The sequence below is a fragment of the Vicugna pacos genome, chromosome 23 (assembly GCF_048564905.1).
Source record: "Vicugna pacos chromosome 23, VicPac4, whole genome shotgun sequence".
NCBI classification, from domain to species: Eukaryota; Metazoa; Chordata; class Mammalia; order Artiodactyla; family Camelidae; genus Vicugna; species Vicugna pacos.
The window spans coordinates 9,082,698-9,108,847 of record NC_133009.1 but is presented as its reverse complement, the minus strand read 5'-3'; the positions used below and the strand labels follow the sequence as shown (position 1 = coordinate 9,108,847).

The window sequence follows — 26,150 nt, the reverse complement described above, 5'->3', positions numbered from 1 at the left end:
GAAAGAATATAATAAATAAATGTAGATAAGAAAAAGTTCAATCTCACTGATAATTAAAGAAATGCAAATTAAGCAAGACATGATTTTGTACTCATCACCTTATAAAGTTCTTAACAATATACGAAGGATAAAGAGTTACTGAACCTGGATAGTTTGAAACTGGAGGCTTCTTTGGATAGGTAGGCTTGTAACCTGCAAAATTAAATTTGGCTCAATGCATCAGTCTTATCAACACAAAATTATGTATCTATTTTTTTTTAATTTTAGAAAAAGGTTAATTATTTCTCAAATAAAAAATACAATACACTCAGAACTTTGCAAGTCTACTCCTGGGAATTTAGTCTAAGTGTATATTTGCACATGTAGGTGAGGATGTATGCATAAAATGTACAACACAACTTTGTATTTTATAATGGAAATCCCTGTAGTCAACTATAAATCATAAAACTCAGTATTCTTTAAAAGGGTCAGGCACTATTACATTCCATAATTTGTATCTTTTTCTGTGTTTGTCTTTTGGCATAGTATTTCTTAGACATTTTTTCGTATTAGCACATTTAAACCTGACCTAACATCATTTATGGTGCTACTGATGCTTTTGGTATAGTCTGTCTCAAACTGATGATAAAAAAATGATTAGCAATCTCATAAGGAGAGTTGATTTTGATTTTTTTTAAATCCCTGTAGTTTCTTCTTTTCATAAGTTTTTTTCTCACAAACAATTTCTCTCTTCTTCAAACACTAAATTGTATCAATGTTTTCTAAGTCCTTAAGAAGTGTTTATGGTCCACTTTTTCAAAACAGCATATCAACAAACATAGTATATTGTAGTGCATATTCTCACTAGGACCCTGTGACTAACAGGGATGGGTCAATGAGTATAACTTCTTTATATATGGTCCAATAAAAATCATCTCTTTCCCCCCAAATCTTCACAGCCCTCACCTCACCCCGGTACTCTAGGGCGATACGGGGTACCAGCTTTACAGCTGTTCTAAAAAGGAGCTCTAATTACCATGTTAATATGAATAATTCCCCTCAATCCTTGAAAATATTAGGACAACAGGAAAAAGACAAACACATCAAAAGCCAGTCATGGAGCTGTGAGTTCCACACCTTCATTAAACAGGGAAGTACACTCACAGCAGTGATGTTACTTGAGTGAGCAGAGCCTCCCTAGCACCCTGAGCACCCTCTGCCCAGGCTCGTGCTCTACCCATTCTTGCTCTTGTCTCGTGCTTCTGCTGCTGCTGTAAAGAGAAGCCAGAGGTGCAATCCCTAAAATCAGGAAGATAATTCCTTCCATCACATTCAAATAGTCTCTCAAGACTTAAGCAGAGCAGCTGATCAATAGTCCCGTCCAGAAATCACCCAGTTCATTTCAATAAATAAAGACTTTTCCTGCCATTCAGTGGCTATGAGATTTACCCTCTGTTGCCAAATAAGAATGCCCAGGAGAGAGAAAAATAATAACTCTATGCGGTGCAGAATGGTGTGTGTGGTAGAAATACTGGTTTTAATCAGGTGACAACAGAAATTTCCCAGTTTGTAAAATGAAGCCAACTGATTGCAGTCTGGAAAATGAACCATAGTCCTGGACCTGCAAGATACTCTGTAAAGGGGATGCTGTTAAGTCATGGGAGCTACCTTTAAGAGCTTTCTAGATGCTAGGTACTTTGCTAAGTGTTTCAAATGCCCTCCATTCCAACTTTGCTATTACCCAGTGAGAAAGGTATTAGATCATCCTACATGTAAGTAAACACATTTAAGGTTTACATAACTTGCCCAAGTTTACACACAGTTGATATCTGCGGACTATGGCAAATGCTTTGAGAATTACTAAGTATCACAACTAAAATGACTGTAAGTATATTCTTTATCTTTTTGTTACTAAAAATGATGACTGTAAATCACATGAATTTAAAAGATTTTTTTGTAAACTATAAACAGGAAATTACTATATCTGAATGGCATGAAACTAGAAGTGTTGTATTGAGAAGAATCAGCACTGAAAAACAAAATAATGTAGGATCAACCACTTGGGATTATTGCTTTCCTCTCATTTATATGAATTATGCCTCTCATTTTTGACCTATTTCAAGGTAAAAATGCCCATGCTTCAATTTATTCTGAAAAGTGATTCCTATCTCTTTTTATACATTAAAATACTGAACAAGAGGTATTAATACACCTGTGTAATGTGCTAACAAGCAATGTGCTGACTCTCTAACAGCATGCGAAACCACAGCAGCAGAATTGTATGTAAATTTTGTCATGTATCTGCCATGGAAGTGGATACATGTCCGAGTTAAGTACTAAGGTTGCTTCTTTTCACTTATTCTTATCAATGTGAACAAAATAAGAACTAAAAGAGAAAGTTAAAAGACAGGAAAAAAAAAAGACAAACAGTTGTACCTTTAATACACTTCGGCATCTCAGGTTCCCAAGTATTTTCACCACCACAGAAGACTGCATGGCTGCCATTAAGGTAAAAACCCTGGAGGCATTCAAGTATCACCACGTCTTTGTAGGTAAAAACTTCTCTAATTTCTGATATTGCTTTTCCATGTTCAAGTACTGGAGGTTTACATTTGACCACTGAAAAGTGGAGAAATTTCAGAATTAAAAGAAAGGTAATTTCACATAGAAAAACTAGTGCCAAGCAGTAATTTCCCGTGGGAAGAAAGAGGCAAGGAATGAAAGGCAAGATGCTAATTGAAAAAAAAAAAAGACTTTATTTATGCATTTGAATTCTAGGCAAAAAGATTTACAGAAATCTAATGTTTTTTCACCTAGAGCAGACTGCCACTATAGTTTATTGTCTTTCCTAATTTTTTTTCCATTACTGACAAGTTTTAAGAAAGATCTGACTATCAGATACAAATTGGAGGTAAGTTCAAATGCAACTTTTGATACTCTAGCTCTAGGACTGTTTTTTTAAAGATCATGGTGACACTAGTTAGAGTTCCCTGCTCTTTTAGAAAGGTAGCAAAGACTTTTTGGAGAAGGTAATACTTTAAATACTCAAACTTAAAAGTTGAAAAATCCAGCCATGCAAAATGCTTAGGCTTCACGCTGGTGTACTCTGGTATTCCCCACTCTACTCTACTTCTTCAGAAGTAAAACACAGGTCGTGCCCTCTAGATTGACTTGAGGATTACTTTTGCAGAAGTTGGAAAAGAAAGAAACCAAAACCAAAAAACACTGGGCTGGGCAGTGAGTTCCAGAGAACGTCTTATCAGAATAAATGTGAGCAATAGATGAGGGCCAGATATCATAAAGCCTTTTAAACCAGAAGCGTGTTCTTCCTCCTTTTCTGTGGATCTGAATTTCCATCAAGTACATGGACTTCCTTATCAATCCTTGGGTTCAGGTCAGCTAATGACGAATTTTTTCAGCTTTTGCTTATCTAAAACTGTTTTTATTTCCTCTTCAGTTTTGAAAGGTTTCTCCTTGACAGAGAATTCTAGCTGAAGTGCTTTATTTTTCTTTCAGCACATTAGCAGAAATTACTGTCTTCTATTCTTCACAGGTCCTTAAGAGCAGTCAGCCTGGGTAAGGTGTGGTTAGGTAGGTATGTCCTCAATATAATACCTTTTACTCTCTCACTGACTCCTTTTCTTTCTCCCTCTCTTGTTTCCTTCCTTCCTTCCCTCCTTCCCTCTCTCCTTTCTTTTATCCTTCCTTCCTTCCTTCCTTCCTTCCTTCCTTCCTTCCTTCCTTCCTCTCTTCCTTCCTTCTGTTTTTGTTTTGTTTTCAGTAGGCTTTTTTTTTTTTTTGCCATGATGTATTTAGTTTGCTGGGAGTTTCTTGGTAAATTTAAAATTCTTATTTATCCTGACAGTGTGTGTCACTACATTTCTTGGATTGGTTTGGGTAAGGTTGTTGTTTGGATCAAATTTGAAATATTTTGGTACATATTTGTTCAAATGACTTTTTATATTGCCTTCTCTTCTCTCTTTCTGAACCTTCAATTATATGTATATCTGACTGCTTAGACTGCCAGGTTATATAGAAAGTATATATACAACTTTTTGTGAAATTGACAAACTGTTCCAAAGTGGTTGTACACCTTTATATTCTTACCAGCGATGTATGAGAGTTTCAACTGCTCCATAGATTCACCACTACTTAGTATTATTCTTCATTTTTGTTTTAAATTTCAGCCATTCTAATAGGTGGTTAGTGGGATCTCATTGTGGTTTTAAATTACATTCCTGTAATTACTAATAATATAGACCAAATTTTCATGTACTTTTTTGCCATTTTCTTATCATGTTTGGTAAAATATGTCAACTAAAATTTTTGCTTATTTAAAGAAAATTGGCTTATTTTCTTGCTATTGTGTTTTGAAAGTTCTTTGTAGATCATAAACATAAGCCAGCTATTAGATAAGTACTTTGCAACATTTTCTCCTAGTCTCTTGCTTTTCCCCCCCAAATGTCTTTTGAAGTACTGAAGTTTTGAGTTTAGAATGTCCAATTTATTAATTTTTTTCTTTAAAGCATCATGCTTTATGGATTGTATTAAAGGAACATTTGGCTGGTTCAAATATTTTCTATGTTTTCTCATTAAAGTGTTGTAGTTGTAGGCTCTACATGTATGCCTGTGCTCCATTTTGAATAAGTGTTTGCATATGGAACTAACACAGGCTGAGGTTCTTTTTTTAGCATATGGGTATCCAGTTGTGCCTGTATCATTTGTTGAAAAAACTGTTTTCCCACTGAGTTGTTTGTATATCTGTGATGAAAACCAACTGGACATATTTTCAAGGGTCTAATCCTGGACTCACTATTCTATTCCACTGCTCTACATGGCTATCCTTTCACTGATACCAAACTGTCTTGCTTATATGTTGTAGAGTATGCTTTATACTATGTCTTGACATCAAGTAGAGTGTATCCTGCAGTTTTTTCAAAATTGTTTTAGCTATTGTAGTTCTTTTGTCTTTCCATATAAATTTCAGAATCAGTTTGCCAATTCATACAAAAAGCTCTACTGGAGACCCAAGATAAACCCACAGACTCACAGTCAATTAATCTTTGACAAAGGAGGCAAGGATAAACAATGGAATAAGGACAATCTCTTCAGCGAGTAGTGCTGGGAAAACTGGACAGCTGCATGTAAATCAACGAAGTTAGAACACTCCCTCACACCATAAACAAAAATAAACTCAAAATGGCTTAAAGACTTACATATAAGACAAGACACTATAAACCTCTTAGAAGAAAACATAGGCAAAACATCCTCTGACATAATCTTAGCAATGTTCTCCTAGCGTAGCCTACCCAGGCAATAAAAATAAAAGCAAAAATAAACAAATGGGACCTAATTAACTTATAAGCTTTTGCACAGTAAAAGAAAGCATAAGCAAAACAAAATGACAACCTACAGAATGGGACAAAATATTTGCAAATTATGTGATTGGCAAAGGCTTAATTTCCAGAATATATAAAAAGCTCATACAATTTAATAACAAAAAATCAAACAGCCCAATCAAAAATGGACAGAAGACCTAAACAAAAATTCTCCAGTGAAGACATTCAAATGGCCAACAGGCACATGAACAAATGCTCAATATGGCTAATTATCAAAGAAATGCAAATCAAAAAGATTGAGATATCACTTCACACTGGTCAGAATGGCCATCATTAAAAAGTCCACAAACAATAAATGCTGGAGAGGTTGTAGAGAAAAGGGAACCCTCCTACACTGTTGGGGGAAATGTAGTGTAATGCAGCCATTAAGAAAAATAGTATGGAGAGTCCTCAAAAGACTAAAAATAGACTTACCATATGATCCAGAAATCCCACTCCTGGGTATGTATCAGGAGGGAACTCAAATTAAAAAAATGTACATGCATCCCAATGTTCACAGCAGCACTATATACAATAGTCAAGACATGGAAACAAAAATGTCCATTGACAGATAACTAGATAAAGAAGCTGTGGTGTATTTATACAATGAAATACTACTCAGCAATGAAAAAGAATAAAACAATGTCATTTGTAGTAACATGGATGGATCTGGAGATCATCATTCTAAATGAAGTAAGCCAGAAAGAGAAACAAAAATACCATATGATATCCCTCATGTGTAGAATCTTAAAAAAAAGAAAAAAAGAAAGAAAGAAGACACTAACGAACTTGTCTACCAAAGAGAAAGAGACTCACAGGCATAATAAACAAACTTATGATTACCTGGGGGGGAAAGATGGTGGGAAGGGATGAACTGGGGGTTTGAGATTTGCAAATACTAACTACTACATATAAACAGAATTAAAAAACCCAAATTTCTTCTGTATAGCAAAGGGAACCATATTCAATATCTTGTAGTCAACTATAAGGAAAAGGAATATGAAAGCAAATACATGTATATATATGTATGACTGAAACATTATAATGTACATGAGAATTGACAATTTTAACTGACTATACGTCAATAAAAAAAGCTCTACTCGGATTGTTATTGGGATTGTGTTGAATTTATAGATTAATTACAAAGAATTTACATTTTTATTATTTTGAATCTCCTTTTCATGGCCAATGAATATCTTTTTATTTATTAAGATCTTGTTTAATTTCTTTTATTAGTGTTTAATACTTTCTTACTATTTAAATCTTTCACATGTTAGATTTAGATGCAGCTATTTCATGCTTTGGGGTTATAAATAGTACTTTAAAGATTTTCAATTTGTAATGAATTGTTACTAGTATATAGGCATTAAATTGATTTCTGTATGCTGATCTTATATTTTGCAACTTTGCTAAAACTTCAGTATGCAGAATTTTCTTTGTAGACAATCATGTCATAAATGAATAGAAACTATTTTATCTTTCTTTCCAACATACATATGCCTTTTTCTTTCTCTTGTCTTACCAGAGTGGGTGGGACCTCCAGTACAATATTGAACAGAGTGGTGAGTATAGATACACTTCTTCTTACCTTGAAGGGGAAAGAAATTAGTCTTTTACCTTTAAGTATAATGTTGGTTGTGAGATTTCTGATATTCCTTTCATCAGGTTGAGACAGCTAGTTCCCTTCTATTCCTACTTTGCTGATAAGTTTTATCATGAAAAGATGATGAATTCTGCCAGTTGCTCTTTTTTTTGCCTTTATTGAGATGATCATATTAATTTTTTCTTTATACTCTCTTGATATGGTAAATAATACTGATTAATTTTTTTAATTTGACCAATCTTGCATTTATGGAATAAATTTATTTGTTTATGATGCATTTTTATCTTTATATATGGCAGGATTTGGTTCGTTGATATTTTGTTAAGAAGTTCTATATTCATTAAGGATATTGTTTATAATTTTCTGTCAATGTTTTTGTCTGAGTTAGGTATCAGGGTAATGTTCTCATGAAATCTTACATTTCTTGAAGAGTTTGTGTAGAGGTGCTATTACTTATTTCTGCGATGTTTGGTACAATTCCCCAAGGAATCCATCAGGGCCTCAGTTGTCACTGTGGGAAGGTTTTTAACAACACACTATATGTCCTTAATAGATATAGGACTATTCAGGTTACCTGTATCTTTGTGTGAAGTTATTTTGGTACTTTTTATCTTTCAGGGAATTTGTCAATTTCACGTAAGTTGTCAAATTTATAGACATAAGGTTGTTTGTGTACTATTCCCTTATTATCCCCTTAAATTCTGAAGAATATTTAGTGTTGTTCTCTTTTTCATTCTTTTTTGGAAAAACTCATTCATTTTTAATTTTTATACATTTTTAAAGGTTACACTCCATTTACAGTTATTGCAAAATATTTGCTATACTCCCATGTTGTACAACACATCCTTGTAGCCTGTCTTACACACAACAGTTTGTACCTCCAACTTCCCCACCCCTGTCTTTCCCCTTCACCCCTATTCCATTGGTAACCACTATATCTGTGAGTCTGCTTCTTTTTTGTTATATTTACTAGTTTGTTGTACTTTTTAGATTCCACGTATAAGTGATAACACACAGATTTTTGTCTTTCTCTGATTTATTAAATGTCTTTTCCTTTTTTGTCAGCCCAGCTGTAGCTTTATCTATTACATTGATGTGCTCCAAGAACTAGGGTTGTTTTCATTGGTTTTCTCTGTTACTTTCTCTTTACAATTTCATTGATTTCTATCTATCTTTATAATCACTTTATTTCTCCTTGTTTTGTGTTTGTTTGCTTTTATATTTTTAATTTTTTTTTTAGTTTCTTAAGGTAGAAGTTTAGAATATTGATTTGAGACTTTTACTTTTTTCTAATATAAGTATTTTATGATGTAAATTTCCCTTTACACAAAGCTTTTGTTGTGTCACACAAATTTTAATATTTCATTTTTATTCAGCTCAAAATACCTTCTAATGTCCTCTTTACTTCATCTTTGACTCATGGGTTAGTTAGAAGTGTTTTGCATAATTTTCAAATATTTGGGAATTTTCTAGATTATCTCTGTTTTAATTCTACATTCATTTGATTGTGATCAGATAGTGCACTCAGAATGATTTCAACCCTTTGGAATTTGTTAAAAATAACCTTACTGAATATGGTCTACCTTAGAGAATGTTCCATATATACTTAGAAAGAGTATTTTCCTGTTATTCAGTGGTTGTTTTCTCTTGAGAATCAAATTCCCTCTAGCATCTCCCTACTTTATTTCAGTCTCTAGTGCCTTAAACATTGTTTTTAAAATATATTTTGTCCCTAGTTTATCATCCTTATCAATGAGAGAGTTAGTCTTTTAAAATTTATTCCACCATTATTTGTAGCCAGAACTTTCAGACGTTTTGAAATGTAAGAAGAAACTTACATATTTTTGAGGTAGTGTGTGTTGAGTTTTTTTTATTTTTTTCAAGAAAAAAATCATATACATACACACACAGTAGTTCACAATGTGTAAACTGGAATGCTAGGGGTATGGGGTGGGAAACCCACAACTGGAAATATTTCCTATTGGATTTGGCCTAAATTAAATTAGTCAGGAGGAAGCACAAATGACTGCTTCCTTTGCTGACAGGTAAAACTATTTACAAAGTGTTTCACAGTATTTAGAAATGAAGAAGGAAACATACGGAAATATTGTTACCTTTACATTTAGGAGCATCACTGCTCCAATTGCCATGTGCAGAACAAATAAGCTTGCTCTCTCCAACAAGTGAATATTGATCTGGTCCATTTAACGGATCACAACTGTAAGTCACTAATTCACTATATTCAAATATATTCCTGTAGCTATTGGTGTGTTTTCCATTTTCTATTTTTGGAGGTCGTCCACATAAAACTCCTTAAAAGGGGAAAGAAAGAGAAAATAAAGGCAAAAGAAGGTGAACAATTAAGGCAGCATTAGTAAAGTCCTATAAACGTCCTTTAGTAACTGATTTCATATATGATTTCTAGAAGTTAGCTGTGAATTCAATATCCATTTAGAAGTTTCCATGAGAAAAGGTATTATCCCAAATTCAAATCATGTAGAAATGTACTGTCAAGAACAAAACTCATTTTCTTCAATATCTATATTTATCTCTTAGGGCATGCTAAGTTTTATTCTAGTCATCATAAAAGATGAAAATTTAATGAAAGAATTTGTTTATGGTGAAAAATGAAATTCATTGCTAGTTGAGAAGTGTTTTATAATTTGTAAACGTATCATTTTACTACATCAGTGGTTCACAATAATACCAAGATATTGTCTTTTTTCACTGTTATCCATGTAAGTGTATAGTGAAATTATCCATAAACTGTGATTTTTTTCAACAGATTGAGTCCCAATGTCCTCCTTTAAGCCAGATATTGAAGAGATTTGCAAAAACGTAAAACAATGCCACATTCTCACTGTTTGTTTTGGAAACTTTGATTTTTCCATAAAAATATGTGTATATCTTAACATGTATTGAGTTTACTTTTCTTAAAAATGAATTAATAATTAAGTGTTTTTAAATCTTTTAATTCCAATATAAAGAACATCAATAGACATAACTCACATAAAGAAAAGCTCTTTGGGACCACTGTTGATTTAAAAGCATAAACAGGTCCCTAGGCCCAAAAAGTTTGAAAATTCCTGGTCTAAGTTCTAAAGTGAGAATTTACTTACTTTCACATACTGGGTACTTGTCATCCCAATAAACTTCTCCTCCAATAAGGTTACAAGTTAGGGTTTTTTTTCCATTTAAGTAATAACTAAATGAAAAAAGAAAAGGTTACTGTTTCTTTACCAGTTAACACAATGCCCATAATAAAGAAGAACATTTTTATATGGCTGTGTTTCTGCAACACAGTAGTTTGAGGGAGATGTTCCTTAAAAGACACAATATATGGAAGCGCTAACCAAATCTTCCATTTTAATCAAATAAAGAGTTTCTGCATGTGAACACACATTGGCCCAGAGTAAAATGTTTACTCGGTCGCGCCTGTCAGTCTGGCCCCCTTTGCTGTCTCCAGCAAATGCATCACACATTCACTTCTATGCTTTTGCTCACACCACTCTGCTCAGTACTTATTGAGAAGAGAGACCAGGCTCTAGAACTTGCCTGTCTGCATTTAAATCCCAGCTCTAAGACTGACTTGTTATTTGAGCTTGGGCAAGTCTCTTAATGTTTCTCTTGCTCAGTTTCCTCATCTATATAAAAAGGATAATAGTATACACGTCATGGGTTGTTTTGAGAATTAGATGAGTTAGCATCTGACATAGTGAGTGCTAGGTGAGTTTTAGCTCTTATTACATTCTTTAGATCAGAATATCTTTCTAGGAATAAATAGCTCCGAATACTACTTGATGAAATCTTCTCTGATGATTTAAATTCACAGAACTCTCTCCTCCTTCTGGACTCTCATTGTAATGATCTTAAATAGTTCTATATTTTTGTCACTTCTTACTTACAATTTTACTTTAATATATTGCATTAGCATATACTGTGTTTCTGAATAGGCTACAACTTTTTTTGAAGAGAGTCTATGACTTGAACTGTTGGTGCCCCTCAAAGTGACCAGTAGGTTCTCTCTGTATAACCATGGAGAGGATGATTTAATATTTTAAATCATTTTTCATTGATCAATTAAAAAACAGTCAGCAAAACTGCTTGTACATGATTCCAGTTGACTTTTGTCAAGGCTCAATCATTTTCTGAATATTATAGTGTTTCAGGAGGGGACTTTGGGAGGTGGTAGTTTTGGAAGCACTAAAAATCTGTCTCCATAACTAGACAGTAATTGCAATGTCAGAATATGCCTGATGTCACTATTTTGGAACTCTGGAGTCTGTTGAGGGCTTGCAAATTCCAGGGGAAAGCTCGGGCAGGTAAATTGCATTAATGTCAGTCATTGTCAGTTCTTTGGAAAATAGTAGCTCCCGTCCCCACCCTCAGCAGTGTGGCAGGCAGCTCTGCATAGGTTTCTGAAGCAGTGTACACGTGGGTTGCAGGAGTTAGGGTAGCTGAAAAGGAAGAATCTGTGCTCTGTTTGCTGACTGTTTCTGGTCACAGACAAAGAAATTAAGATACTCCCAGATAAACAAAATCTGAAGTAGTTCACGACCAGTAGACCTCCCCTGCAAGAAATGCCCCAGGTGATATGAAAGGACACTAGAAAGTAACTTTGAGCCATATAAAGAAATAAACATCTCACTAAAGGTAAATACATGGGTAATTATAATGGTAGTATTGTAAAAATAGTTTGTAACTGAAATTTTTGTTTTCTTCATACTTTAAAGAGTAACACATTTAAACAAACAAACAAACAAAAAACTATCAGTGTAAAAACTAGAATTACTTTAACTTTTGTTTTTAGCCCCAATTATTATTATATATTATTTATATAATACATATTATATAGAAAACCAAATTTAAAATGACCAATCCATTTTAAAGAACTATTAGTCTATGTTTTGGGACGCATAATAAATAAAGATTTAATTTGCTAATATTAACAACCAAATGGGTGGGGACAAAGCTGTAAAGGAGAGCAGAGTTTTTGTACGTTATTAAGTTAAGCTGATATAAATTTAGATTAGAATGTTAGAACTTTAGGATGTTAAATGTAATCCCCACAAGGACAAAGCTGTAGAATATACACAAAAGAAATGAGTGAGGAATTTAACATTTCACTTTAAAAAGTCAATAAACAAAAAAGAAGACAGTATAGCACGAAATGAGGGGCCAAAAAAGCTATAAGGCATATAGTAAACAAATAGCACAATTACTGATACAAGTCTCCCATTATCAGTAATTACTTCAAATTTAAATGAGTTAAATATTCTAATCAAAAGACAGAGGTTGGCAAAATGCATAGAAACTCGTGATCCAACTATAGGTTGTGTATAAAGAGATGCATTGTACATCCACATACAGAAATAGGCTGAAAGTTAAAGGATATTCCTTGCAAATAGAAGTAAAAGTAAGCAGGGTTGGCTATACTAATATCAGACAGAACAGACTTTAAATGAAAAAAGCTTACAATAGACAAAGGACATAACATAACAATAAAAGATTCGATACTGCAATAAGGTATAACAGTTATAAACATTTATGCACCTAATGACAGACCATCAAAATATATGAAGCAAAACCTGAAAAAAATTGAAGGAAGAAATATACATATATGCCTAATAGGCATTTCTATAATAATCATTGGAAACTTTCATTTCAATACCCTACTCACAATAATGAATAGAACAAGCAAACAGGAAGATAAGAAAGGAAATAGATGAAAGACCATAGATAAGAAAGGAAAATGTGTGTTCAACAACACAACATTTGGTGAGCCCTCCTTCAGCTCTGAGTGTTGGCCATTTTAAATAAGATGCTCTTTTTGGTTAAGGATAAAGTCACCATGATTACTACATTTTTGATGCTTTCAATAGGCTTAATACTACATATAGTAAGTAAACAATTTCACTTTTCTTCAATTTAAATTTCTATTAGGGACACATCTTTTAAATCTTCTTAAACAGCCCTAGGGCTGTCTGGCTACAAGTATAGCTTGTCTCCTAGAAAGTAAAATGAAAGCAACTTTTAGGTGAGAAACAAAGAAATCATAACATTTACCTTATTTCCTCCAAGGAGCAATTTACTTACCCCACATTACAAGATATCTGAATTGCATTTCCAAACGACAAGCTGTCATTTGGGGCAAATATTTCACTATTTTCGATTTCTGGCTCTGGACATGCTTTTTCTAAAAGAAAATTTTCAAATTCATTTTTAATACCAATTTCAAAACATTTAAATCAAGATCAAAATTCTACACTGCTCTTTTCTAGTGATGAAATATTGCTCTAATTATTATAAGGACAAACTTAAAACAGCAACCAATCATCAAGAGAAAGCTTTCCTGGCGATTTCTCAGAGTCTGAAAAAATGCCTTGATATCTAAAACCTAATTTTGCATAAGAAAATCATCATTGTTGTAGCAGAAAACAGACCTTAAATGTGTAAACATTTCCAGAGAAAGCAAAAAACAACAAACAAAATGGTTTTGTTTCCTTACTTAAACAAGCTTCTTCAAGAAAGCTCCATGAGCCATTTGGCTCACAAGTAGTTAAGAGGTAATAAGGCCACATGTAAGTGTATCCTGTTTTACACGCATACTCCAGTGTTTCCCCAGTCTGATAACGGCTTTTAAGGGGAGACTTGAGATACATACTCTGCATTACTGGTGGATTAATACAGTAACCTAGGGATAAAAGAATAAAAACAGAAAATTGCATTACTGGTGGATTAATACAGTAACCTAGGGATAAAAGAATAAAAACAGAAAATTAAAGATTTTATCTCTTTTCCAGCCAAGGACTGTAACCTAGCAGCAAGTAGGTAGTACAGAATAAATGGAGAAGTTCTCGGCAAGATTTTAAATGACTGTCTCGTGCTTTTACCCAAATGGTGGTAGCAGTGGAGTATGTGCCTTGCTTACTTTATTTATTTATTTTTTTGGGTATATATTATATTCTTATTGAAGTATAGTAAGTTTACAATGTTGTGTCAATTTCTGGTGTACAGCATAATACTTCAGTCATACATGAACATACATATATTTGTTTTCATATTCTTTTGCACCATAAGTTACTAGAAGATATTGAATATAGTTCCCTGTGCTATACAGTATGAACTTATTGTTTACCTATTTTATATATATTAGTAACTACAGATCTTGAACTCCCAATTTATCCCTTCTCATCCCACCCTCCCCTGGTAACCATTAAGTTCATTTTCTACATCTGTGAGTCTGTTTCTGTTTTGTAAATAAGTTCATTTGTCTTTTTTTTTTTTTGAGGGGGGAGTCCACATATGACTGATGTAATATGGTATTTTTCTTTCTTTTTCTGGTTTACTTCACTTTGAATGACAATCTCCATGTCCATCCATGCTGCTGCAAATGGCAGTATTTTAATCTTTTTTATGGCTGAGTAGTAGTCCATTGTATAAATATACCACAACTTCTTTATCCAGTCATCTGTTGATGGACGTTTAGGTCATTTCCATGTCTTGGCCATTGTAAATAATGCTGCTATGAACATTGAGATGCATGTGTATTTTCGAATTAAGGTTTCCTCTGGATATATGCCCAGGAGTGGGATTCCTGGGTCATATGGTAAGTCTATTTTTAACCTTTTGAGGAATCTCCATACTATTTTCCATAGTGGCTGCACCAAACTACATTCCAACCAACAGTGTAGGACAGTCCCCTTTTCTCCACACCCTCTCTAGCATTTATCATTTGTGAACTTTTTAATGATGGCCATTTTGACTAGTGTGAGATGATACCTCATTGTAGTTTAGACCTGAATTTCTCTGATAATTAGTGATAACTGAGCATTTTTTCATGTGCCTATTGGCCATTTGTATGTCTTCATTGGAGAATTGTTTGGATTTCTGCCCACTTGGGGATTGGGTTGTTTGTTTAAAAACTTTGGAATTAATCTGACCAAGAAGAGAAAGACTTATATGTGGAGAACTATGAAACATTGATTAAGGAAATTAAAGAGGACTTAAAGAAATGAAAAGATATCCCATGTTCCTGGATTGGAAAATTAATATTGTCAAAATGGCCATACTATCCAAAGCAATCTGTAGATTTAATGTGATCCCTATCAAAATATCCAGGACATTTTTCGTAGAACTGGAACAAATAATCCTAAAATTTGTATGGAATAACGAAAGATCCATTATTGTCAAAGCAAAACTGAAGAAAAAGAATGAAGCTGGAGGAATAACCCAGTCAGATGTCAGAAAATACTACAGAGCTACAGTAATCAAAACAGTAAGCATAGTATTGGTGTAAAAACAGACATATGGATCAATGGAACAGAATAGAGAGCCCAGAAATAAACCCACAAACTTTTGGTCAATTAATCTTTGACAAAGATGCAAGACCATACAATGGAGTAAAGACATTCTCCTCAGCAAATGGTGGTGGGGAAACTGGAGAGCTGCATGCAAATCAGTGAAGTTACAGCACTCCCTCCCTCACACCATATACAAAAATAAACTCAAAATGGCTTAAAGACTTACATATAAGACAAGACACTATAAACCTCTTCGAACAAAACATAGGAAAAACATTATCTGACATAAATCTCAGTAAAGTTCTCCTAGGGCAGTCTACCCAGGCAACAGAAAAAAAAGCAAATGTAAACAAATGGGACCTAATTAAGCTTATAAGCTTTTGCACAGCAAAGGAAAGCATAAGTAAAACAAAAACCTATGGAATCAGAGGAAATATTTGCAAAAGGTGAGACTGACAAGAGCTTAATTTTCAGAATATATAAACATCTCATACAACACATAAAAAAAAAAGCCCAATCCTTGCTTACTTTAAATAATATTTTATTACTTTCTGATTTGTTGAAGAGTAAGCTAAATTTACACTCAACAATAAATGGAAAGAAACAAACACCAATGTATTTGTTATTTTATATATATATATATATATATATGAATAATGAATATATATATGAATCCTTCCCCACTTTTTTCTAAATTCATTTGAAACCTCCCCTCTCCTCTGAGAAGTCTCCTAAGTACATAGCACTCTGCTCAGATTATCCTTCCATCGTTTGAAACACAAGCATATGATCACCTGTCACTATTACTATCTTGAAATCTCTGTATGCAGTGGGTTCTCAAGAAATGCTATGGTAAGAGTTGATTATTAACTAAGCATTGTGGGTTTCATTGATCAAAATAGGTGTGGACTAAGTATTTCAATATATGACTTTCATATACTTCATATTCATGAATTAAAGAGTTTTATGGATGAATAGATGCCATTTAAATATAAAAACTTACTACTTTGAATAGACTTACATTAAAAAATTGCTTTCTTGACATTGCTTTAAATATAATTCAATTTTCCTTCACTGATCATTAGATCATGCATTTCCTTACAAGCTCCCTGAAGTAGCAGTTGGGCTGTTTATCTAACAGATCCTGACAGGAAAGCTCTATATTGCTATGCTTTTAGAATGTTTTATTCTGGGGTGTTTTTTTGGGGGGGAGGAGGAGTTCCTCCCTAGAAGAGTGTCATTCCTACTTCAGCAATTCCTCTTCCTTTTAATTATCTGTGGGCTTGACAACCTAACAAATCTGTTAGAAAACTTATGTAAAATAATGTGATGGAGGCACATCAAGTCTTAAAGGGTTAAAGGAAAGCAGAGGCCCCTCCTTTAAGGCTAAGGACCCAAGAAGAAGGGAGATAGACCTACTCTGAGCCCTGAGGAATCTTTTTTTTCTTACTCCCTGGATCTTGGTCTTACTTCAGATTGAGAGACTGGTCAAGAGAGAACTCTAAACAAGTGAAATGTTACCCACTTTTCACACCATATTCTCAATTCTAAACTCCTCTCTTGACATGCTACCCAACATTTCATTTACATCATGGCCTGAAATTGTTTCAACATTTAGCTTTCAACATTCCCACTATGCTGATCTTGATACATGAACGTTCCTCAATAAAATTCCCAAAATAAAAGCAAAACCCAAAAAGCTGTAGTTATTAAAAGCATTGTTTAAAAACAAGATTAGTATAGAGCTGAATTTTATTAATAGCAGTAAATTTACTGAATACCCCGAGCCAGACATTCTCATGTTAATATGGGTAAAAAACATGGGATAGAAATGCTATCTAATTCCATACTAGAAACAAATGTATTACATCATTCTAGCATTTCCCAGAATCACCCAGAAAGAACTCAAGCTAACAGCATGCTTATAATTAAATTATACAAGTGTTCTTTGTTTATGCATTTGATTTCAGTGAGTATCTTGAAGTCACAGGAGAGAGAATTCCTAATATGACTCTCACATGTAGTGCTCTGTCTATATGGAAAAAGAAATGTCAGTTGGAGAGTTTAGTCCCTTCAACTAGCTTGAAGTATTTCTCTTCACTAAAATGCATCATGAGAGACATACTTTCATCCATGTGCAGCCTAGAATCTGCTTGGGCAATCAGTAGACTGCACACTTCATACACTGTAATGATTGACTCTCATATCACACATTTTTATAATCAAATACATCTTCTGCTCAGAACATTGAATTTTCTTCTTATGAGGATTTTAAAATTAAAGATTCTCAGCTCCAGAAAAAGAACATCTTGACTGAGGTTTTTCTGGATAGTTTACAATACAATTATTATTAGGCTGCAATGCTCTTCTTTAACTCTAGACACCATTACATGGGATAGGCTGCATTCAGAAAATTCCCCAATGTTCCAGGTGAGTTTCAGGAATGTGAAGTAGTGCTCTGCTGTGAACCAAGAGAATTGTTTACTCTCTATATACTTTCAAAAACTATACAAGCACTCTCTGCCTGCTTGCAAAAATTAAAACAAAACAAAACAAAACAAAAACCTGTGACATAAGCACACACCCTGCCCAGGAGTTACCTTCAGAGAATCATGGTCTCTGACCAAGACTGGAAACTCAGTGAAACCTGACTATCCTGCTCCTTCTCTCACTGTCTACACAATCTACTTTAAAATTTTCTTTGCTTCCTCAAAGTTCAATCTTTAGTACTGAAACTATAAATTTTATTTCTCAATTCCCACTCATTTATAAGTCACTTAAATTACTTTCAAAGTAAGTAAGCTCATTCTTGGTAAGCTCACGCTAATACTTTCTCCCTTAGTAATTTTAGGTACCCTGTCTATAACATCTCTAGCTACTGATCATTCTCTCACCATTCCCTCCTGGCTAAAAATCTCTCTTTCCTTGGTTTCCAGGTAGTAAACCACCACCTGGTTTTCATCCTGTCCTCTGGCTACTCTCCCTTCTCTGCCTGATTGTATAATGTGATATCTCTTGTAGGCTATTGGAGGAACTTTGCTGATTTCATTCTGCAAAGTCCCCCAGGTGAGAATATATACTCTCATGACGTCATTACCACTGAAGCGAGCTGCCTCCCAAGTCCCTCTCTCCATCCCACATCTCTAGCTGGGACGCCTCATCTATGTATTCAGTTGCCTCCCCAGCATGGCTGCACTTGGACTGTATTACGCTCTCTCAAATAACACAATGAAGCCTCAGTGTGGTCTCTTTTGACTCTTACACCCGGCACACAAGAACACGGTTTCCACAACTGAAAATACCTGTTCCATCTGTTTCTGTCTCTACTTCATTATTTTTTTGTTGTTTTGTTTTTTATTGAAGTATAGTCAGTTACATTGTGTCAGTCTCTGGTGTACTGTCTACTTTTAATTCAAGCCACTCTCATTTCTTTTCTGGATTGCTACAAGAGTCCCTGAATAGGTCTCCTTACCAGTATTTCCACTTGTCTCAGGTCACTTTCACAGTGCTACCCGAGTAACACTGACACAGTGCAGTGGCCAAGGCTCCTCCAAGTCAGATCCTTTCAGTGGCTCCCTCACGGGAAGTCTAAGGCTCCATGCCATAGCTTGGAGAGCTTTAACACCAGCTCACTCCAGCACGCTGCTCTAAGCCCTATTCAACCCACTCGCAGTGCACACTAAATAACTTACTGCAGCACGCTCGACCTCCATGCACCATGTCACTTCAACTTTGACCACAGACCCGGCTGCTCCTCCCACCCACTCATCTTTCTGTTTCCTCTCAGATGCCACTTCTTCCTCGAGGCTCTTGACATGTCACTCAAAAAACTGGGTGAAGTTTCCCCTTGATGCCCCAATTTGGTTCTTTCACAGCACTATTCACACTGTAATTGTTTGTTGTTTATACTCCCAAAGAGGCTGTAACCTTCTTAGCACCATGTCTCATTTATCACTGCATTTCCAGTGCCTCATGCCAGAGCTGAAGGAGCACTGTTATCAGTTCTGCACACTATTGGAGCAAAATTCAAATTCATTATTGTTCAGCCAAACCATTCCAGAAACACATTCAAATCATCACTTTTTTCACTTCTGTTTTTGTTTTTTTTCCATTTTTTTCTTGTCTCGTTGTTAATTTACAGCTATTTCCCTTTATCAGAATTTTTAATTTCATTCATGTCAAATATTTGTTTTATCATTTTATTTTAAACCCATTCTACATTACTTGTAAGACTAGAAACAGTATTTTAACATTATTAAAAGTGAACATGAAAGACTTTAGGAAATTTTTCCCTAAAGATTGGTAATAGACAACTCCAGAACTTGTTTCTTAGAACCACAATGGTGATGTTAATCAATTTAGAAATAGCCAGTTAAGGACTACCTGTGACAATCATTATTTTAGTGGTTTTAAACGAACTTATCCTTCATAATCTTCCTATGAGTTGGGTACTGTTTCCACTTCTTTAAGATGAGCAGTCTGAGCCATGGCAAGTTGAAGCAGCTTGCCCAAAAATATATTTCCAATAGGTAGCAGACCAGGGTCAAGCCAGGCAGGCTGGTTCCACTACCAGCACTAATTTCCATCACTGGCTGTCATCTGGAACCCTTGTATGGTTATGCCAGCAAAGTCTGTCTGCAATTTACTCCTCAAGAAACGGGCTTCTATTGAGCCCGGGGAAGTTAAAGGAAACTTAGGTTAGATTTGCATCATGCTAAATCAAATGAAAGATCTCAAATTGCCCCAAAAGAACAAGGAATGACATCATAGTCTGAATTTTATGATAGTCTTTGTTCTTTCCTAACTATCCTGTTTTCCATAATTATTCACTCTGTGATCTACTCCTTGGCCTTCCTCCTGCCCCCTTTGTCTACTGTTGCCACACTGGGTCGCTAGGCAGCCATGAGACCTACCACATCTCTCAGCCTTTGCTCACACTGCTCCCTCTGCTCTGAGCACCCTTCCTCCTGCTCAGGAGCAACCCCTGCTCAGCTCTCATCTTCCTTGACTTAATCCACTCAACATCTCCTCTAGGAAGTACCCTCTGCTTCCTGTGGGGAGGCAGTGACCAGCCCCTTCTCTTGGACTCTCCTCCGCATAGCTCTCTCAGCTCACTATCACGTGTTTTTGTGTTTAATACATAATATAGTGGACTCCATTCATCCATGTGGCCACGGCACCTAGCCCAGTATGTCCCGCATCGTAGCTATTCACAAGACTTTGGTTTTCAGGTACCGCTGCTGTCAAGCAGAACACAATGGTAAAGAATAGAATATAATGAATCTAATATTGAAAGTAATCATCGTAAAGCTTTATGCACTGGAGGAAGATTTGACCACCTAATTTGTTTTGTTTCCTGTCTGTCAGTATTAATTATGGTAACCTAGCAATTGACCAATAAGCACTGTTCTCCTTGTACTGTAATACGTACAGTAAGGAAACCAAGAAACTACGGTAGAAGCACTTATTGATCTGGCTTCTTTCATTAGGAAGAATCAAAACACCAAAAATAAGCAGAAGAGATCACACATAAACGGAGACTGCGGGTTTTGTCCCCAAACGCAGACCCATTATGGAGCAATGAGACTCACCCTGAAATTCCACAAAGGGTCCCTTTTGTGATCTCCTACCATTTGGCAACTACCTGTGAGGTGGCAGGGCTCCCAGGCACAACACTGTCTGCTTACAAAACCTTATCGTGAGCTGCTTCAGTGAAATGTTTATTTTATCCAATACTTTCCCTGCATTTCTTTACACTAATGATGAATCAACAGAAAAAGAAAGTAAAGAAACAATCCTCTTTAAAATAGCACCCAAAGTAATAACATACCTAAGAATAAATCTAAGCAAAGAGGGAAAGAATTGTACATAGAAAAGTATAAATCATTGATGAAGAAAATTAAAGAAGACTTTAAAAAATGGAAAGATATCCCATGCTCCTGTATTGGAAGAATCAATATTGTTAAAATGGTCATGCTGCCCAAGGCAATCGACAGATTTAATGCAATCCCTATCAAATTACCCAGGACATATTTCACAGGACTAGAACAAATCATAATAAAATGTATAAGGAACCACAAAAGACCTAGAATTGCCAAAGCATTATTGAAGAAAAAGAAAGAGGCTGGAGGAATAACTCCTAGACTTCAGACAGTACTATAGAGCTACAGTCATCAAGACAGCATGGTATTGGTACAAAAACAGACATATAGACCAATGGAACAGAATAGAGAGTCCAGAAATTAACCCACAAACTTTTGGTCAACCAATCTTCGACAAAGAACACAAGAATATACAATGGAATAAAGACAGTCTCTTCAGCAAATGGTGTTGGGAAAACTGGAGAGCAGCATGTAAAGCAATGAAGCTAGAACACTCTCTTACACCATATACAAAAATAAACTCAAAATGCATCAAAGACTTAAACATAAGACAAGATACAATAAACCTCCTAGAAGAAAATATAGGCAAAATGTTATCTGACATACATCTCAAAAATGTTCTCCTAGGACAGTCTACCCAAGAAATAGAAATAAAAACAAGAATAAACAAATGGATCTAATGAAACTTACAAGATTCTGCACAGCAAAGGAAACCATAAGTAAAACAAACCGACAACCTACGGAATGGGAGAAAATTTTTGCAAATGAAACTGACAAATGCTTGATCTCCAGAATATTTAAGCATCTCATATAGCTTAATAAGAAACAAACAAACAACCCAATCCAAAAATGGGCAGAAGTCCTAAACAAGCAATTCTCCAAGGAAGCAACACAAATGATCAATAGGCACATGAAGAAATGCTCAATATCACTAATTATCAGAGAAATGCAAATCAAAACTACACTGAGGTATCACCTCACACCAGTCAGACTGGCCATCATTTAAAAGCCCACAAATGACAAATGCTGGAGAGGGTGTGAAGAAAGGGGAATCCTCCTTCACTGCTGGTGGGAATGCAGTTTGGTGCAGCCACTGTGGAAAACAGTATGGAGATTCCTGAAAAGACTAGGAATAGACTTACCATATGACCCAGGAATCCCACTCCTGAGCATATATCCAGAAGGAACTTTACTTCAAAAAGACACTTGAACCCCAATGTTCATAGCAGCACTATTAATAATAGCCAAGACAAGGAAGCAGACTAAATGTCTATCAACAATGACTGGATAAAGAAGATGTGGTATATTTATACATTTGAATACTATTCAGCCATAAAAACCAACAGCATAACACCATTTGCAGCAACATGGATGCTCCTGGAGAATGTCATTCTAAGTGAAGTAAGCCAGAAAGAGAAAGAAAAATACCTATGAGATCGCTCACATGTGGAATCTAAAAAAAAAACAAAAAAAGCAAAACACAAATACAAAACAGAAATGGACTCATAGACATAGAATACAAACTTGAGGTTGCCAAGGGGGTGGGGGATGGGAAGGGACAGACCGGGATTTCAAAATGTAGCATAGATAAACAAGATTATACTGTATAGCACAGTGAAATACATACAAGATCTTATGGTAGCTCAGAGAGAAAAAAATGTGACAATGAATATGTATATGTTCACATATAACTGAAAAATTGTGCTCTACACTGGAATTTTATACAACATTGTAAAATGATTATAACTCAATAAAAAATATTTTAAAAAAAGGTAACTTGGGCCTGGAAAGACATCTACATATAAAGACAGAAGGAAATATACCAAAGTTTTTAAAATGGGTGTTCCTTGTTGTGAATGTTTTCTACAATAAGCATGTCTTTTTTGGCATATATTTATTTTAAAGTATTTACTCAATTCTATGAAACATGAAAAAGAAACAACAAAATCTTAGTGAATTAGCCTCAGCTTTAGTCTCTCAGCTACATGGGAAAAACTCATGGACATCATTTATAGTCCATTTTCAGGATCTCATTTTTCACTAGGTTTGGCTGTCAATTTTTGTTTTAGGTTGTTTTGGTAAGCCCCATACAAAGCAAATAGCTCATTTCCTTGTCCCACCCTGGGCACGACTGGGCTGACGACTTCCACAAAGCACATACTGGGGTACACTCGGCCCAGGCTCCCCAGTCTCAGCTGACTAGGGCACAAACACCCTACACATAAGGTGTCACCCCACCCAGGGCCACAGGCAAACCCTCCACATAGGCGCAGAACCAGCCTGGAAACATCTGCAGCACTGGGTACTCAGGAGCAAGCAGTCCCCACCATCACCAGGTCCACGTTCCTGTCCTGAGCTGGCTCAGTCCTGAAAACACCCTCCAAGCTTCTGCTAGGGACCCAGCTTGGCCCTGGGTAAACTCCTGCGGTGATCACCACCCCACAAAACTCAGCGCCCACCTCCAAGCAAACCTTCTCCTCCAGCACTATGTGATCCCCTTCCCCGTGGGTACCAACAGGAAGACTCAGGGACACTCTGGCCATGCCTTCCACCCCAACTCTTTAGGACACCAGCTTGGTGCCTCGACCCCGAGCTGCCAAGCGGTGGTTCCTCCACCCTCCGTCCTCCACGACACGCTCCATTTTACCACCTGGGCGAATACCCTCTCCAGGCTCCTACCAGAGATCATGTGTATTGGTAGCACTAGGGCTAGCAAAAGAATCCCCACGAAGCGCCAAGGAAAAGGGGGACTCTTGGGGCAGGATGGAGGCTCCTTGCGAGGGGCATAAGATGCTCTCATTTTCCAGGAGATCAAGGGGAAACCTGACACCAGCCAGAAGAGACCTTTTTCTGTTCGGTTACCAGGCGCAATAATCCCCAGATTCTGTGTCAAGTGTGGTCATGCAAGTGGGCGTGGCCTGGGCCACTCCAAGGATGAATGTGAGGGTCTGGCGGGGCCAATGGGCGGGCTGTAAGGCAGGATCTTGTCGCAGGGTGGACTCTCTGGCCTGGAGTGGTGGAGGACATCCGTGGTTGGGACCTAAGCCTCCCTGTGCGAGAGCAGCTTGAGACACCCTCGTGTAGCCGTCTCTGGCTCCTCCCTCTGCAGACCTATGGGAGCATTGAAACCTCTTTTGCGAAATGGCTGGTTCACTGCCGCTTTGTAAATAGACTGTTACCACCTATGCAGGAAGAGTAGAAAGAAATCCAGGGCTGGCGCGGTAATCTTTGTCCCATTTCTGGAATGCTGGAGTAAAGAATAGAGCGCATCGAGCTGAAAAAAGAAACCTAGGGCCTCGGCAGCGGGTCACCGTGGGGCAGACACTCCTCAGGACTCCACTTTAGTCCTGGGTCCCTCCAGACTGTCTGGATACTTAGGCCTTTGCTCCATATTTGGCATTAGTCAGGCATAATTTCGGAAAATAGTTGAAATTTCCATGATTGAGCCCCTGTTCCTGAAGTCTCTCATGGCCTGATAGATTTCAAGATCAGGTCAGATTTGGCCGTTGCTCTCCCAGCTCTAAGGCCAATTAGTCTCCACTGTACTCCTAGGAGAGCACCCCTGGGAAGGTGAACTATTAAACAACACAGTCAATAGCATATTGATTTTCAACTCTATGGGCCCTTTGCCCTTGAGCAACTGAATGTTTTATTGAAGATGAAATATACATACATGAAAAAGGTAAGGACTGGGTGCATTAGGTGCCAAATTCATAGAAACAATAAATGTCATTAGAGTTGTGATGGGAAAGAATTGGTTAGGAGAAGCAGATAAGGGGAAGAACTTTTCTGTTGAAACAATCTCACAAACAACGCTGGAAAATTAGCAGTAAGCAAGATTTATTTGTAGAATTGTAAGCAAATCTGCTTGACTATTAAAAGAGAAATAACAGGACAGGTATTAAAGAGCAGACAAAAGAAGTTGACATTTTCTTCCTGTTAGTTGCCAAAGAATAAAAAGGCCAATCAATGTGAGTAAACATACTGGGGGGGGGGTGTGGCACCCTAAAATTTATTATTTGACATGACCTTTCTTTATGTCAAAATTTAAAAATGGACATGACTTTTAAACCATTAGTTCCATTCAGGATTTATCCCAAAGAAATCATCAGAGTTGTGAGCAAAAATGTAGAGTTTTGGAAAAAAATGTATATCCTATGTGTCTAGTGAAAATATTAAGGATTTTATGGTAGGTGGTTTATGGAATGGAACTGTGTGCAACAAGCAGTGTAAAAGTTATCAATGTGGGAAAATATGGTACATCCCTAAGCAGAAAAAGCAGGCTCCAAATCACTCTATACCTTTAGTCTTTCTTTAATTAAAACAAAAGTGATATACTGATACACATAAAAAGAGATTAGTTGGACATATACCCAAATTAATCAATAGTTGACAGGATTATGGATATTTCATATTCTTTGTGTTTTTCAGATTTCCATTTGATGCTGTTACAGTTGGAATCAGGTAAAATAAAATTACATCCAACCTATAGTTCAACTGCTATTTTGCTCATAGAATGGTGGGGATAGAATCTGTATCACACAGAGTTAACATATGAGAGGATGGTGAGGAAATGGCTATTCTCCCTATAAACCTCAAATGCTCCAGCTGGAATTACATAATTATATGTATATTTAAATAATTTTATATCTGAGATGTGTTATAAAGATTTAGTGTATCTCAGATATAAAATTTAGTACATCTAGAGAACTCAGGTCCAGCTGCTCACTGCTCAAAAATCAGTACTTAGAGAGACAAATGTTGGTAGAAAGAAAAGTTACTTTTAATCAGAATGCCAGCAGTCTGGGGAGATGGTGGGGTATTGTCTGCAAAAACTAACTTGAAGATTCTGCTCAGCTGTGAAAATTTTAGAGGGAAAAGGGGAAGTAATCTCAGTTAATCACTGAGATAGGGGATGGGAGTTGTTGCCATCCCAGACTGTGTGCAGACCTGTTGTGCAGGCATGTCAACTTCTTGTGATTTTTTAGACGCTGCCTTGTTCCTA

General features: G+C 36.1%; 2 protein-coding genes across 4 annotated transcripts in view; both read right to left on the bottom strand.

The window, feature by feature from the left end:
• The window catches only part of LOC116279903 (membrane cofactor protein-like), a 31,508-nt gene extending 7,524 nt beyond the window's left edge, over nt 1-23,984 (bottom strand). For 2 of the 3 annotated variants that reach the window (XM_072948459.1, XM_072948460.1), the window contains exons 1-7: nt 23,825-23,984; nt 13,469-13,654; nt 13,057-13,156; nt 10,080-10,165; nt 9,075-9,272; nt 2,416-2,598; nt 145-192 (exon numbers count right to left, since the gene is read on the bottom strand). In XM_072948459.1, the coding sequence (XP_072804560.1) occupies nt 145-192; nt 2,416-2,598; nt 9,075-9,272; nt 10,080-10,165; nt 13,057-13,156; nt 13,469-13,654; nt 23,825-23,945 (922 nt within the window). In that variant the 5' untranslated portion in view covers nt 23,946-23,984. The remainder of the gene's footprint in view (nt 1-144; nt 193-2,415; nt 2,599-9,074; nt 9,273-10,079; nt 10,166-13,056; nt 13,157-13,468; nt 13,655-23,824) is intronic. The other variant, XM_072948461.1, reaches the window with a different exon arrangement.
• A 19-nt stretch (nt 23,985-24,003) lies between these two features.
• CR1 (complement C3b/C4b receptor 1 (Knops blood group)) overlaps nt 24,004-26,150 on the bottom strand; it is an 85,952-nt gene continuing 83,805 nt past the window's right edge. Inside the window, exon 35 of the mRNA XM_072948223.1 lies at nt 24,004-24,256. Within this exon, the coding sequence (XP_072804324.1) occupies nt 24,004-24,256 (253 nt within the window). The remainder of the gene's footprint in view (nt 24,257-26,150) is intronic.